Source organism: Ruditapes philippinarum, unplaced genomic scaffold, assembly GCF_026571515.1.
Source record: "Ruditapes philippinarum isolate M1 unplaced genomic scaffold, ASM2657151v2 ctg1115_1_1_1_1, whole genome shotgun sequence".
Classification (NCBI taxonomy): domain Eukaryota; kingdom Metazoa; phylum Mollusca; class Bivalvia; order Venerida; family Veneridae; genus Ruditapes; species Ruditapes philippinarum.
Window position 1 is genome coordinate 324,845 of NW_026861434.1, and position 14,995 is coordinate 339,839.

The 14,995-nt window shown below is 31.9% G+C and overlaps 2 protein-coding genes across 2 annotated transcripts in view; both read left to right on the forward strand.

Annotated features, from left to right (window-relative positions):
- The window catches only part of LOC132715608 (uncharacterized), a 34,481-nt gene extending 25,933 nt beyond the window's left edge, over window positions 1-8,548 (forward strand). The window contains exons 31-33 of the mRNA XM_060698641.1: window positions 4,304-4,516; window positions 5,318-5,494; window positions 7,517-8,548. Coding sequence (XP_060554624.1) covers window positions 4,304-4,516; window positions 5,318-5,494; window positions 7,517-7,782 — 656 coding nt within the window. The 3' untranslated portion in view covers window positions 7,783-8,548. The remainder of the gene's footprint in view (window positions 1-4,303; window positions 4,517-5,317; window positions 5,495-7,516) is intronic.
- LOC132715609 (ras-related C3 botulinum toxin substrate 1-like) lies at window positions 61-2,426 on the forward strand. Its single transcript, XM_060698642.1, has 4 exons — window positions 61-563; window positions 1,264-1,432; window positions 1,753-1,898; window positions 2,325-2,426. The coding sequence occupies exons 1-4, from the start codon at window positions 381-383 to the stop codon at window positions 2,382-2,384; spliced, it is 558 nt and encodes a 185-aa protein (XP_060554625.1). The 5' UTR covers window positions 61-380; the 3' UTR covers window positions 2,385-2,426.
- Window positions 8,549-14,995: the final 6,447 nt, after the last annotated feature.

Consider the following 14,995-nt stretch of genomic DNA (forward strand, 5'->3'; position numbering starts at 1 on the left):
CACTTAAAACAAGAAAAGCAAACAAGGTCAGGTTAAATAAACAATGGTATCCATTACAGTATTTGGGTGGTATAGTGTAGTGTAATAATGATGTGGGGTTTCATGACATAAAGTCAAGAGTAAGGGTTACAATACACTCGGAAGTATTTGAAATATTTGAGTCAGTTTGATAATTTCCTATTTCGTGATAAACATCTTAAGAATGTGTCCGGAAGTAAATTGTTTACAATAAACGGTCAAACGTTCAGATTTTAGTTATAATGATATAATTAGAAACTTTATTGAATATGGTATAACAAAAATACAATAGATTCATGGTTTCAGTTATTAAGCTAAAACAGAGTAGAGAAAAGTTCGTGTATTTAGTTTTATGGATTTGAATGGAAGCAGTAACACTTGCGGTGGTTGGCGATCCATTTGTCGGCAAGACGTTACTGTGTGTCTCCTATACAGCTAATTATGTTTACAAAGATTATAGACCGACAGTTTTGAATCAACACTGGACAAACGTTATTGTTGATAATCACGTGATCGACCTTACGCTCTGGGACACACCCGGATCGGTATGTACATCAAATTATTATTGTTATTATTTATCATTATTATTATTATTATTATTATTATTATTATTATTATTATACCCCAACAAACGCAGTTTAGAGTCAGCTTGTCTGGTTAGCTCTGAATTCCCATGTTGATCTGGTTAACTCTTAATTCCTATGTGGATCTGGTAAACTCTGAATTCCTATGTGGATCTGGTTAACTCTGAATTCCTATGTGGATCTGGTTAATTCTGATTCCTATGTGGATCTGGCTATTTAAAGGAAGAACCAAGACCTTTTGATAGACCTTTTTTCATAACTATAATAAAATCACTACCATCAGGGCAAAGAACACAAGTTACATGTATGTGCAAGTTTGGTCAAAATTAAAATGTTTTCGTTTAGGCAAACATAATTGGACTTAGTACGAACGGAAAATTGACAGCTGTTGATCCTAAAAAGAAAACAAATCATAAAGATAAATACAAATCTTGTGAGTAAAAGAAGTATAAATAACATTGATTTGTAGAAGATTCGATAAGTATGTGAAAATCCGTGAGCAAAGTATGTCACCTACCGTACAACTTTATGTTCGTACATATTCGCTGTATTCTGTCATTTATCACCATTCAGTATATCCCGTCACTTACCATTTACACTTTAAATGTACTAGATAAATACTCTTATCAACTTACAAACTAATTGAGAGGTTTTGTTTCAGGAAGAATATGATGACTTGCGTCCACTCTGTTATCCAAAGGTCGATGCCTTTCTTGTATGTTTCTCGTTGAAGTGCCCTGAATCGTTTCAGAATGTACAAACGAAATGGATACCGGAAATTGAAGAGTACTGCGATAATGTACCAGTGATTCTTGTTGGATGCAAAAGAGGTATTTAAAACGAACATTCCTCAATGAAAAATATTTGATTGTGAAGCCTTGATGTTAAGTATTTAAGCGCCAGTGCTGGCAGCAAATAACGTAAATAGCAAAAAGTCTATTATTATTTCTGCTGTTACTTTACACAATTAAGACATGTTGCGTTTCAAATTTGAAATCTATTCGATAGATAGAATAAATGTCAGGATAAACGAAGAGACGGTATTTTGTAATTATGTGTTACTAGTATATTGTTAGGCGGACGGACTATCGAACATGGTGACTGGTATAAATGGGATTATATAAACTATAGCATGATGTGTATGTTTCAGATGATTGTTTAAAGTCTAGTCAAGACAGTATAGATACTATAGATACAGAAGAGGGCGAGGAGATGGCACGTGCAATTGGAGCGAGGCAATATGTAGAGACAAGTGCAGTGGAGCAGTCAGGATTTACCTCTGTATTTCATACAGCTGTATGTACTTTAATAAAACATTCATGTCACCGTTGCCCAATTCATAAGGTTATTTTACAGTTTTACAAAATTTTCCGGCCCTGTTGAGACTCTTTTAAAAGCTTCATTGATAAAGGAAGACCACACGTACAGCCCCTTCATATAATTTCATATGCAGCGGGCACCTTGTAGGAAACCATTTACCTTCCGTAAGCTACCTAAGATAATTGTCCCACGCAAAATAAACCAATAACTTAGCTTTTAGCAATAAATTACGACTTTATAATATGTTAAAATATTTTTTGCCAATTTCTTAATCTTATTTTTACGTTAATCTTTTATATAATCATAAAAAGTACTTCCTTACCTTTATAAACTTAAAATGGTTTTCATGATTTACATCTTAGTGTATCTAATGACCCATTGATTATTATACTTTAATTTCAGATCATTGCCGCCTTAGAACGGAAGAAAATTTTACCGATTGAAAGAGAAATCCATCGTTGACAAATTGTTAAATTTGAAATAAAAACCTTTTAGTGTCAAATATGTCTGTGTTGATTTCATAGTAGTACTTGTTGTTTTATTTCTGTTTTGTTTTATATTATTAAATAATCCTGAAATGCAAATATAAACTTTTATTTCTTTTTACATTAATGGCGCATTAAAATAATGAATATAACATCAATAGTTGTTTCATTAAAACATTGTCTGTGTGTGTGTGCGTGTGTGTGCGTGCGTGCACGCGCTCTTTCACATACTGTTACAGATAAATTGTAAAACTACCAAAAAGTAAAACATATGTTAAGTGTTCGTAAATTAGCATTTACAAAATTAGCAAAGACTAATCACTCCTGGCACAATTAGGGTAATGATGAAGCTGTATAAAATGTTGCAATAGTATAAAATGTTTCAATATACATCGGGATAACATGGCACACCATATAAAATAAAATATAATATATGTACTTACAATTAAGGATTGCACAAAAAGTTTTAAAACAAATTCATATTTCCATTGTGGTCCTTAAGATACATGTATACTATTGTGTGACATCAAGATACCAATTATCACAAATTTTAATAAAGATAGACTATATTTATAGAAAGCCAGATATTGTATATTAATAATATAACCGTTTTTTAATAAACACATCAATGACGTTGTATAAACATGATATAATAGATCTATTAAAAAGAATGTTTTAACTCATAATAACCGATTTACATGATACAGTGAGAGGACATGGTTACAGTTGGTGCAAAAAAAAAAAAAAAATAAAACATCGCTAGATTTTAAAGTGTCCACACATTTTCAGACATAAGGTCTCCTTCAAAAATATTTCTCATATGCAATAGTATAATATCTCATTAGAATGAGAAATTTAATTCATCATCCAGGGTTTTACATAGTCTACATTTTCTTTGAACAAATGATATTCCTAGAGGCTTAAGGCTTATTCCATCTACCGGCTTGTAAAAATTGTTATTGAATTAAGCAAAATAATACTTTAGTTTTATATTGTTTTCAACGCCTGGTCCGCCAATGCCGCGTTTGTTACACTAAAAAACCATCATCGGTGGTAAACGTAATATCTGAATACAAGTCTACACTCACTTATTTCGAGATAAAGACAATTTATTTGCTGCTCTTCGTTCACTACAAATGAAACTGAAAAACAAAATGATGATCTATGTATTTTTTTCAATGTTCTTACTTAATATCATTATTTTTTGTCTCTTTTACCATATAAAGCGGGGTGGATAATTCTCCTTATAAAAACAAGGATCGTATTGTCGTATTTCGGCCCTAGCTTTATAGAAATACCCGAATGAAAAAAATAGATACAACAAATTATTGGTTGGCCGATTGTTGTTTTTTTCTCTCCACCTTATATAAGAGCCGTAAACATGCAAAACGATCGAAACTGTATATTATGCATATTTTAACATACATTTTTTTTCTTCACAATTCACATTTCATTGCTTTATCAAACCGAGTCAGTAATGAGTGGAAGACAATGGGTAATTCTGTAATAAATATTTGCTAATTTACCAAGAATCATGCTTGTATAATTTTTTGTCCATTCCCATAAAATGCTTTCACATTCCCATACCTACAAAATAATGTTTTTTTTGCAAATACTAATATCTTTTACTTATTTATTTCTTATTATTTGTAATAAATTACATTGAATAAGTTCTGAATTATAGAACGGTAAATGTTACGTTTTTAACACCATCATTTTGTTACTCTTCTACTATTTTATACATTTATAGCGTAATCAAGTTGGTCAGAATTTGTTTAAACATTTATAGTACCGTCATTAACTGGGCAGAGTTTGTAGTATTCATTTGAGCTTCTCGAATTCTTACTTACAATCGCATTTATTCAGGATTTTATGTGTGTATTTTAACAATTACAGACAAGCATTGTGACGCTCCAGATTTTGATGCTGTTCTTCATGGTAACATCTCCTCTATAAGTCCAATACCTGACCAGCCAAACATATATGGCTACAAGACAAAATTGGTGTATAGTTGTCAGGTGGGGTACGAGTTTCCTGGTGGAGAAACAGACATAGAGTCGTATTGTTTACAGTCAAACACATGGAGCAAAATAGATAAGAACTGTTCAAGTAAGAACAAAACACCATTGTTGCTTATTCTAGGAAAACATCTATCAAAAGGCCAAACAATTTTTAACATTGTTCAAAAATTTCAGTTTCTATAAAATGACTGGTTACTTGGACCTACTGGTCTTAACTGGTGTCTTTGACCTACTGGTCTTAACTGGTGACTTTGACCTATTTGTCTTAACTGGTGACTTTGGCCTTTTGGTTTTAACTGGTGACTTTGACCTACTGGTCTTAACTGGTGACATTAACCTCTTGGTCTTAACTGGTGACTTTGACCTGGTGGTCTTAACTGGTGACTTTGACCTACTGGTCTTAAAACCAAAAGGACTGGTCTTAACTGGTGACTTTGACCTACTGGTCTTAAAACCAATAGGGATCGTATACTAGTCATGATTGGCATCAACATAAAATTTTAGGATTGCCAAAAAGGACTCAAGTTATTGATTGCATAATGCGTTTGTGCCTCACGGTCACGGTGACCTTCTTACCAAAAAAGCAAAAGGGGTCATTTACTAGTCATGACCGACCTCCACACTAAAGGGCAAAACATTATGCCATAATAATGCCATACCCAGTTTAACAAACTTTAAATAGCGCATTTATACTCAAGTACTAGTAATCGATCGGACAATAACAACAGGGCGCACACAATATATTTGTGTTGACACCTTTGGGTCAATCTCAAGTACCAGATAAAGATATACGGCAATCCTTCAAGCAATAAATGAAATAATATGATATCTTTAAAGCACAATATATATTTATGTTAAGTGACAATGTTTTATGTTAATTTTGTTTCAGTTGTATCTTGTCCGTCGTTTAATGTGGCAAACGGTGTCGTCAATTTTACATCATTAGAGTATGGCGGTTCAGCAACAGTCATATGTAATGCTAGTTACTATGCACCTAATGGTATGCCACAGATGACGGTGTTTTGTGGACATAATAAAAAGTGGTCTACCGTCCCAAACTGTGCAGGTACCTTTTTTAATAAGAAAAAAAACTTCTTATAATTATATTGTGTGTTAATTTGTTCTTCCAAAACAGTGTTCTGTATTCAAAAATTAGGAAATAGATTTCAAGACTATACAGTTGTAATTTAAAGAAAGCAAGTATTTCTTTCTACTGTGCTAGTTTTCAACCTTATGATTTTTACTGTCTAATAACTTGGGTCAATGTTCCCTTAAATGTATCAATGAAAGGGTTGTTCAGATATCTAAAATACATAATCTTGTAAATCATAACGAAAAACTATGACATCTTTTGATAGGGAAGATATAGTAAAAAATAAAATCAATAAAATGTGTGTGGTAATTTTGATTTTGAAGGGCAATGACTTTTGATTGAAGAGTTTATTGACATATGTATATGTAAATATAGATGACTAAAACCTTTAGGTAGTACAAGGAATAATTAGCTGATATATCTACAAACTATAACCCTCATTATATATATTAAATTAGATTATATCATCATACTGTACAGGATGTCATCACATAACATCCTGGCTTTTTATGACTTCGTAAAACTGATCTATACTAGATATGATTATCCGGTATTTTCATATTTTTACAAATAAGTAGTTTAAATTGTTTCCGTTTTTTGAGTGTCCTAAACTTTCAAGCGTTATTCAAAATATCATACAATAGAATATGTAGGGGTTGTATAAGTTTGTGGAACAAGCAGTAACTTTACAGTTTTTATTAAATAGAGGATATTGAATGAGTGTAAGTTTAATACTGAATTTATTGAACGAGATGGATAAATTTATATTATGCGAGCCTCTGGCGAGCAACGAGTTTAATAAATTCTGTAATGAACTTTCATGAATTTAATATTCTTTTTATCACATACCAAAATAAGACCGTTTGAAGTGAAAAAAAACCCTTTTTCATTTTGGCGCGTTTTAAATTACAAAATTTTGTGCCGTCTTTTAAAGCTAATGTTTTGTATAAACCCAAAAGACATCACATCAAAAAAATATGGGCCCGGGCCCCTGCAAAAAACGGCATTTGGGATGTGGATTAACATAAAAAAACAAACAAAAAAGGAATTTTTTTTCAAAAGTGGAAAACAAACATTCTTTAAAAATTATTGACAATGTTTTTTTCTCAAACCCATAAAAACGGAAGTTTCCCAGTAAACGGGCGATCCACAGGCCCCACCCCATTTCACTTCAAATTCAAAAAAGTTCGCTCCCATGATGTTAATGAAAGATTTTTAGGTACCTTTAACATCATCCGCAATAGCCGGTTTGGTAACGTTGAGATCGATGTCCTCGATGAAAGGTTTCGGTGTCTTCCGCATCCATGCTGCCTCGTCAATAATCTCTTAAATACTAGCGGTCTGATTTTCTATTGATTTACAATGCACTTTTTATTAAGCAAAATAATGCAATTTTATGGACTGCACCGTGCTCCGTACCCATGGTGTCAATTTTGTTTGAAGAAATATTGTTCTGAAATAATTTCGGCAACTATCTTCATAATATTTTGCAAACATTGAAGGGGTGACATTCTGACAATTTTATGAAATCTTCATGAATAAATTGGCAATTTTATAGAAAACAGTTCACAAATTTAACATACAACCCGCGTACATTTATTATTTCAGACTTTAACAAAACTTTATCGTATTCATAACGCATTTTTATAAAATAATTTGATATCCGTTAATGTAAACTGCTTATAAATAAAATAATTGTTTAGTTCTGTTCAGATATATGATATCTATTTCCATTCTGTCATTTTATTTATAACAACACAAGATAAATGATATTTATTTCCATTTTGTCATATTACCCTAAATAAAAGCGAGTTCAAATGTTCATCAGTAAAATAGTTTTAATACTTTAGTAATATGACTAGCTAGCTGATTCACCTCCCCTGCAAGTAGTGCTATTTCTTCAACGTATATGACAGTGTCAAGGTGATCTAAGTTGTATCAATATGGAAAGAAAAGTTTATCCTCTAAGAACTTTTCTAATTATCATATTTTCAGTCGACAACTTGAGCTTCAAACAGCAGCAGTTTACCGTTACACATGGCACTATTCGAGACACCTCTGTTACTATGCAAGAGCTACGAGTACGCAGCAAGATGGACTGTTTAGTGCGGTGTACAGAATTGTATTACTGTAAAGCGACGAATTTCAAGAGTGATGGCGTGGGTAACGCTGGTGGAACATGTAGACTATTTTTTGACAATCCTATAAGCGGCGATCTTTCTGCTGACCCAGACTGGAACTATATGGTAGTCATACCATGAGTGTTGTCAAACATAAAACATGGCTGTCTATACTGGCTAGCGATGTGTTCCAATTAGAGGAATCATTCAACATTGTTCAGTATATAATAAACTGTGTTTAGTTATGATTACCCTACTTTGTGCGAGAAAAAAAAATGATGTATAACAACAAAACAGCATCCAGAAATGAAAATAAGCGCGAAAAAAAAAACAACAACAAAAAATAAAAATTCCCTTCAAATCCCATTTTTTCTATAAAATATGACTTTCCCGTATTTTGATGAAACAAAAACTGCTTGTTGAATATGTTTTTAACATTCTTTAAGATATAATTCAGGGTAATTGGGTTTAATTTATCAATGGTGAAATTTTGTAAACATTTATAACACTTAAGAACATCTGTATACATAGACTGTGGGTTATCTTCTCCTGCCCAGGAAGAGAAAGAATTACAATGCTTATTATTGTCCTAAAGAGTGTTTGTTTGCTTGTTTTTATGTCGAATTTAATACAATTTTGGTCATATCTCATCTGTCGGTAAACCTAGCCGGCTTTCCTGGATAACTTATCAGTAATAATTACTAATTTCTCTGAAATGGACCATTTACTAGTCCAACGTGATTTTTGAATCAACGATGAGAAACAAATATAACCATTGTACTCAGAGATCTATTTAACTCATGATAGTTACTATAAATGAAATAATAATATCACAGAATGTCTAGTATCATACTTTGCATTATTCTTCATCTGTCTGTATGTTTATATACATTGTAATAAATCTGCCGCATCATAAATTTGTTCCTTATCATTTGAGAAAGGTATAAACATGACAACTAGCTCAATAGGTAGAGCATTGGACTGTGAATCGGGCGACCGGGGTTCGATTCCCGGACAGCGCAGGTCACTATCGTTGCGATTGATCATGAAATCTTTTCTACGGTCATTCGCACTGTACTTCTGCTCTGGTATGTACAGAAGTTTCTGTTTCTTGCGGAAGTGAATGGTAAAACTGCTGAGCGATGCGGTGGTTGAACTGTGCTCTGGCGTATTCAGTGCTTACTGCCGTGATCCGGAGTGAAAACTGCCAACACCACCACCAAGTTTTTGTACCTGCTATCTTTAAGTTATTGTGCTCGTTAGATATTTTACTCGATGCTTATTTCAAGTTTAATAGGTTTTCTCCTCTCCAGTATGAATTGACCAAAAAACGAAATCGTGTTTTTCCTTAGTTAAAATTATAAGCAATTTAAAAAAAAATTTATGTGGTATGTAAATATAGAATAAGAATAAATATATGTTATCATCAAAAACTATGCTGTCGTGATTATGTGAATACATGTTTTCGGTATTTCCACGTTCAATGGTCAGTTACTCTCAGTAAAACGTAAACCATCGTGAGCTACCACGTAAATATACAGAAACCATGTTTTAAAACAGTGTACAACAGTCATATTGTTTATGCTTCATGCATCTTTACTATATATGCTACTTGGGCCTTCTGTGGCCGAGTGGTTAATGTTTTTTTTACTTCAAACCACTTGCCCATCACCACTAAAGGTTCGAATCCCGCCAGAGACTATTGATTCTTTAATGCGAGGAAGCTATCCAGCTAGCTTACGAGAACGTTGATGTTCCTTCTCGGGTGCCCGTTCCAGTCTGAAATAATTCACGGAGGGGTACATAACATCTTCCTTTACCAGTAAAGCTATAAATCGTCATATGACCTCAAGTGTGTTGGTTCAACTTAAATCCAACAAATGTTACTTGCTTACTTTATATTGTTATGATCGCCTTTCTTTTTTACTATTGCAAAATGGCCGACATCTGAAGGTACTCAATTTTTTTCTTTCTTTTTTATTTTAATTAAAGAATATCTTGTGTCAAAATAAACTTAAGATGGCGCACTACACATAAACTTCCGCACATCGACAAAAGTGCACGCTCTTAACCAAATGTTATAGAATGTGTCATTACTCTTCGGCCCAACACAATCTAGTGACCGGATATGGTTCTCCGTTTAACCTACCCAATCTGCAAACAATACATAATTTTCTTTAACTTTGTTATATTAAAGAGAATCATGATCAAAACTGGGGGCTGGCTCCTATTTTTTAGTTATCTGCGCCTGAAAGTGAGGTTTTTTTATTGCTTTAGATCATTTTCATGATCAGATATTTAAAAAAAAACTGTAAAGGGGCAAGCAACACCTTACTTAATTTCTTATTCGCTTCTCAAAATTTGCTAAAGTAATATGCAACTGGTTTTATTCATGTGAAATGACATTTTCTCTCAGTTATGTCCCTTTTTAATGAAAATTGCTGTCGGTTTACTCATTGAATCATAGCAAAATATATTTTGTATAGAATTGTTTTTAACTTTGCATAATAATTATTTAGAAAAAATAAGAAAAAATAATTTGAAATGAATACGATGCCAGTATAGTTGGTTTTGAATTATCTGTCCATGAAAAACTACTTTCAGGGGCAGATTACTCAAAAAGTGGGAACGTTTCCCCATTTTTTTTTCCGTAAAGTTAAAAAATGATACTCGTCAGGTTATTTTTTTCCTTCTTTGTCTATTTTAGAAAATGATGAAATTACAGGAAATGTGTTTAAATAAATAAACGATTAAATGAACGCTGCTGAAGTTTATGGGAAATAAAAACATTAGACATTCTAAATAGATGAAAGTATACGGCAACGACTTTATTTGAATATACCATCTTCAAGCATTTATCAAGGTCAAATTATAATATGCAAATTTCTAACCGATTTATCTATGTTAAATTACCCTTTATATGGGTCTTGCCAATAAAATGTTCACGCATCAAACAATGTTAAGTATATCTGTGTCTGCTTTAAAGTTCGACAAAAATGTTGAGGTATTTGATAATGTAACACACTTAGTGTAAAATGTGTATAGAATAACGTACCAATTATCGGACATTCTGTACAAGAATGAACTCTTAGACTTATTTGCAGAATGTCTTAATTTTATTATAACTTGTTGACCCATTATGGTAACATAATTATATTGCACATAAAATGTCACTTTTTTGCTGATTTAACAAAATACTTATCAAACATTATACGGGTATTAATTCTGCATCTTAAACCCGTCTTCCTAACAAATTAAACATTAACACAAATAAACTGAGTTCATATCCTTATTGTTATTATTCTTCTAATTGTAAATCTCCGATAAAACCTGTTATTGTAAATATTTAATTTTCTTTTATTTCGAAAGCCCCCGTGTTAACATTAAATATCTAAAACTAAGACAGCAAACATATTAACTATGTGACATACATGTACATGTAGTTATAACCTAGGTTAATGAGTTAATGTCCTAAAAATACAAAACTTCTAACCTCTGGATAACCATTACAAATATCAATCGAACAAACTGGTATAAGAACTAGGTGTTACATTGCTAAATTTTGAGTTTTTGGTTTGATTACTTTGCCCAAAAATCCGTCTCTTCGCCTTTAACTGTTTTTTTCTACGTCGTAATCTTGCAACAGTTTAATAAAATGATTTGATTTAATTTGAGTTGTTAAATTAGAACTATATATAGATAATTATATTCATATACATGTGAAGGTGCACATTTTATTTATTTATTTATTTTTATAACTAAAGGGTAGTTATCTTCATCCATTCTGCTAAAAACTCCCGTGCACGAGTTCTCGTGTATGTATAATGATACTGAGAACATGTTTAAAATGGTAAGATTAAATTTCTGTCTGCAGACAGTTTGTAAGGAGATAACGATTTTAATTCGATGTATGCTTACAATTTGTTTACATTTATCATCCTGACACAATGTTGTGCAAGAAAGTAAATAAACACATTATATTGTCGGTCCTCTATCATGTGACCTTTGATACATTAAATCACTGATTTTATCATGTGTATGAAAGATATGTAATCGCTTCAACTTTGATTCATCTAGTAAATTTAGAAGTCTGATAGAGGGTTTTATTAGCGTATTTGTGACGGACCTATTGAAGCCCGGGGCAATATGATATTTATCGCCTTCAATGGAATCACAGATAATCAACCAGGCATTGTCAAGTAAAGTATAATGTTAGATACTAACGGTAAGAACGCAGAAGATTATAATGTTTTATTACATTGTTCTGAACTGACATTTATGGTGTATGATAATTGTGCTCAAACAATATAGTTACCTATATTATATTATGTAAGAGCAATTTGGATGGTACATCGATAAATGTTCTTGACACGCACCTGTAGCTCGGAGATCTGTTTTGGCTATTTCATATCATTTAAGTGCGCTGATTTCATTCGACAATAGATTTATTATTTTCTATATTAATTTTTAAGATTTCGTGGATTTTTTATGATTTCATCTGCACGATTTTGCTATTCTTTTTTTTTTCAATGACTTTATTTTAAGCCACTGAACATCACGTTTTCATAAATCTTATTGATTAAATAAAACAAATTTGCCTCGCTGAAGACTCCTTCAAACTTTTTAGAATATAATAAAAACAAACACTTGATGTAGGAAGGATACAATATACAATACATATTGATTCATAGACAATATGTGACACACACACACATATACTTCGACTGTAAACAAAATTGGCTAGCTTGTCCTTAGACATGCATTGGTAACGCTCAAAACAGCATTTACAAACGGTTTCATTCGTAATACGTTTATTCAACTGGCTCATTGTGGAAATTTCCTTTGCATATTTTCGCGTCAGTCATATAAATTGTCATAGGAGAAATTGTAAACATAGCCGGTAGGGGTCCGTGCTCGACAGCGAAAAGTGCATTTAGTGCCCTTACGGTCGGATTGAACCTAATTAAGCATAGACTACATACAAACATGTAAACAAAGCAAGCGTACTTTTGCTTTAAATTATATTTCTAAAAGTGAAGAATATTAATAATTAAACTTCCCCTTGCAGAATTTTAAGGAATAAGAAAATATAGTTGGATACACAGTTGTTCAACGTTATAACATACTATATTCTACAAGTATTAAGTGTCTGTCAAAATAAAGCTCAAATAATTTCACAATTAAAATATTAAATTTCTCAAAAACTTTTTTTATTTTTGGTATACTATCATAGTTTCCAAAAAGTAACTAAATGACCAATTACCTGATTACCTGAACCATCTTCTGCTTCTGTTGCTTTTTTAGCAATTAATAATGTTATATTTTGTATGGAAGTCAAAAACAACTTTGTTTTTGTTACTTTTATGATAAGTTTTTTTTTGATTTAAGCACTTCTGTCTTCAGGTGATAATCATGTAACATGCTGTTAAACCATTTTTAAACATTATAAAATTAATGTATGCCATTTCTAAAGAAATAAAAAAAACTTATTTGTTTCTGGGGGCATAACGTGCATTTAAAGCGGCATTCTTCCAGATGTTTACTAATCTTGGTGATTTTTTTAACTGTATTAAACAATATTGTCAAGTGAACAAAGAAAATAATTGGTTGCTAAAAACACTTAAAATCTACGAAAATACAGGCCAAAACAGGTCAGAATAATAAAAAAATAACCCTTACTGCGTAAACACTCCTTAATTGCATATAACATGCATATAATTTCTTAAATTGTGGAAATTTTACTTTTCTTAAAATCTCAGTACATTTTTCTCAAGATATATTTTATTAAAATGTTTTGGCTAATCTGGGGGCATGCTGCTTTAATGGTTTATGCGAGTTTATCAAATTTGTTATGCTATCCTTTTCCTAATCTGATTCGATCGATGAATTCTAATTTCGGTCAATTGATCCTGATTTTGATAGAATTATCCCGTTGTTTTTTATCAAATGATTCTGATTTTGATTGAACTTGTAACCTGTTTTTGCGGTCATAGGAAGTAGGCGTGTTTCTATAAAGTGTAATTATGTACTTTAATTCACGTTTCATTAAACACGGAATTTCTTAGTTTCTATTGACCCTGGCTTTTGATAATTTGGCATATTTAAAGGTAATTATATGATATAATTCTTTATTAGCTTTTCGTAAATACTGCGTATATATAATATTTAACTAGTTATCACATGGGCAGGGTTGTGGTTCTTAGTAATCACGTTTGGCAAGTTGTTGATTCACTCATACGTAAAACATAATAAAAACTTAAGTTCTAATTGGTTCTTAATATATGATTATATCGTTAAAATATAAACTAATATACAAGATAAAAACTGCATGCTCGATAAACTGTCCATGTAACACTTTCTGCAATTCTTGCTTTATTCTTTCTCTTTTTTTTCAGCGATACAAGAATAATTTGTCAATGCAGTCAAACCTACAATGAAGGCCACATAAATAACATTTTTACAGTGGAATTTTTTAAGAAACCTTATGTCTTCAAGTGCTATCTATCAATTTTTATACATAATTAAATATATGTATTATGATCATGAACATAGACAACTATTTTTAAAGCGGACAATTCCGTTACTTGTGCCGTTATTAACGTTTCACTTTTAAAATAGGTAGGATTTAGAAGGAAAAACATGCATATTTTCACTGTAATAAACTAATTCTATTGTAGAATATGTTAAAAAATCGGCTTTTCTATACATTTTCATTCTTAAAATGACACGCTAGTACGCCGTCTCAACATTTTAAGCTTTCTTAAAATTAGTTCAAAATGCCATAACCTCATTACCTCTGTTCAAAAAGTATGTTTAAAGATATACAACGCTCAAGTTACTATTTAGTTCACATGTCCTTAATTCTTTAGTAAGGCCGTCTCATATTTCACGACAATAGATCACGTATTGTTACATGACCCTTAACCTGACAAATTTTAGTAATGTTTTCGAATTACTTTGAATATAGAACAGTTAATTCAAAGTTCAAGGGATTTCTATATCAAAATGCAATTAAAATGAGCTACCAACAGAAAGCCTGATCAGACCTCCCGGATGTGCACGCTCACCTGGGTCTTATACCTGGGTCTATACTTGTTGCAGATGCTGATTGCTTTCGGTCCAGGGAGATCAAGGGCTAAAAGCTACTATACATGCATATATATAAACCCTGTGATGTGCACTGTTCAGCATAATATAATGTACGTACAAGTGTACCTGTTATTGGCTGAAATATAGGTTACTGGCGAGTCATGAATAAGTATATTTTACAACCCCTATACTAATTAGTGATAAACTTACACAAGTGGACTATTCATATAAATTTAGAAAATGTACATCTGATTTATGGCAGACT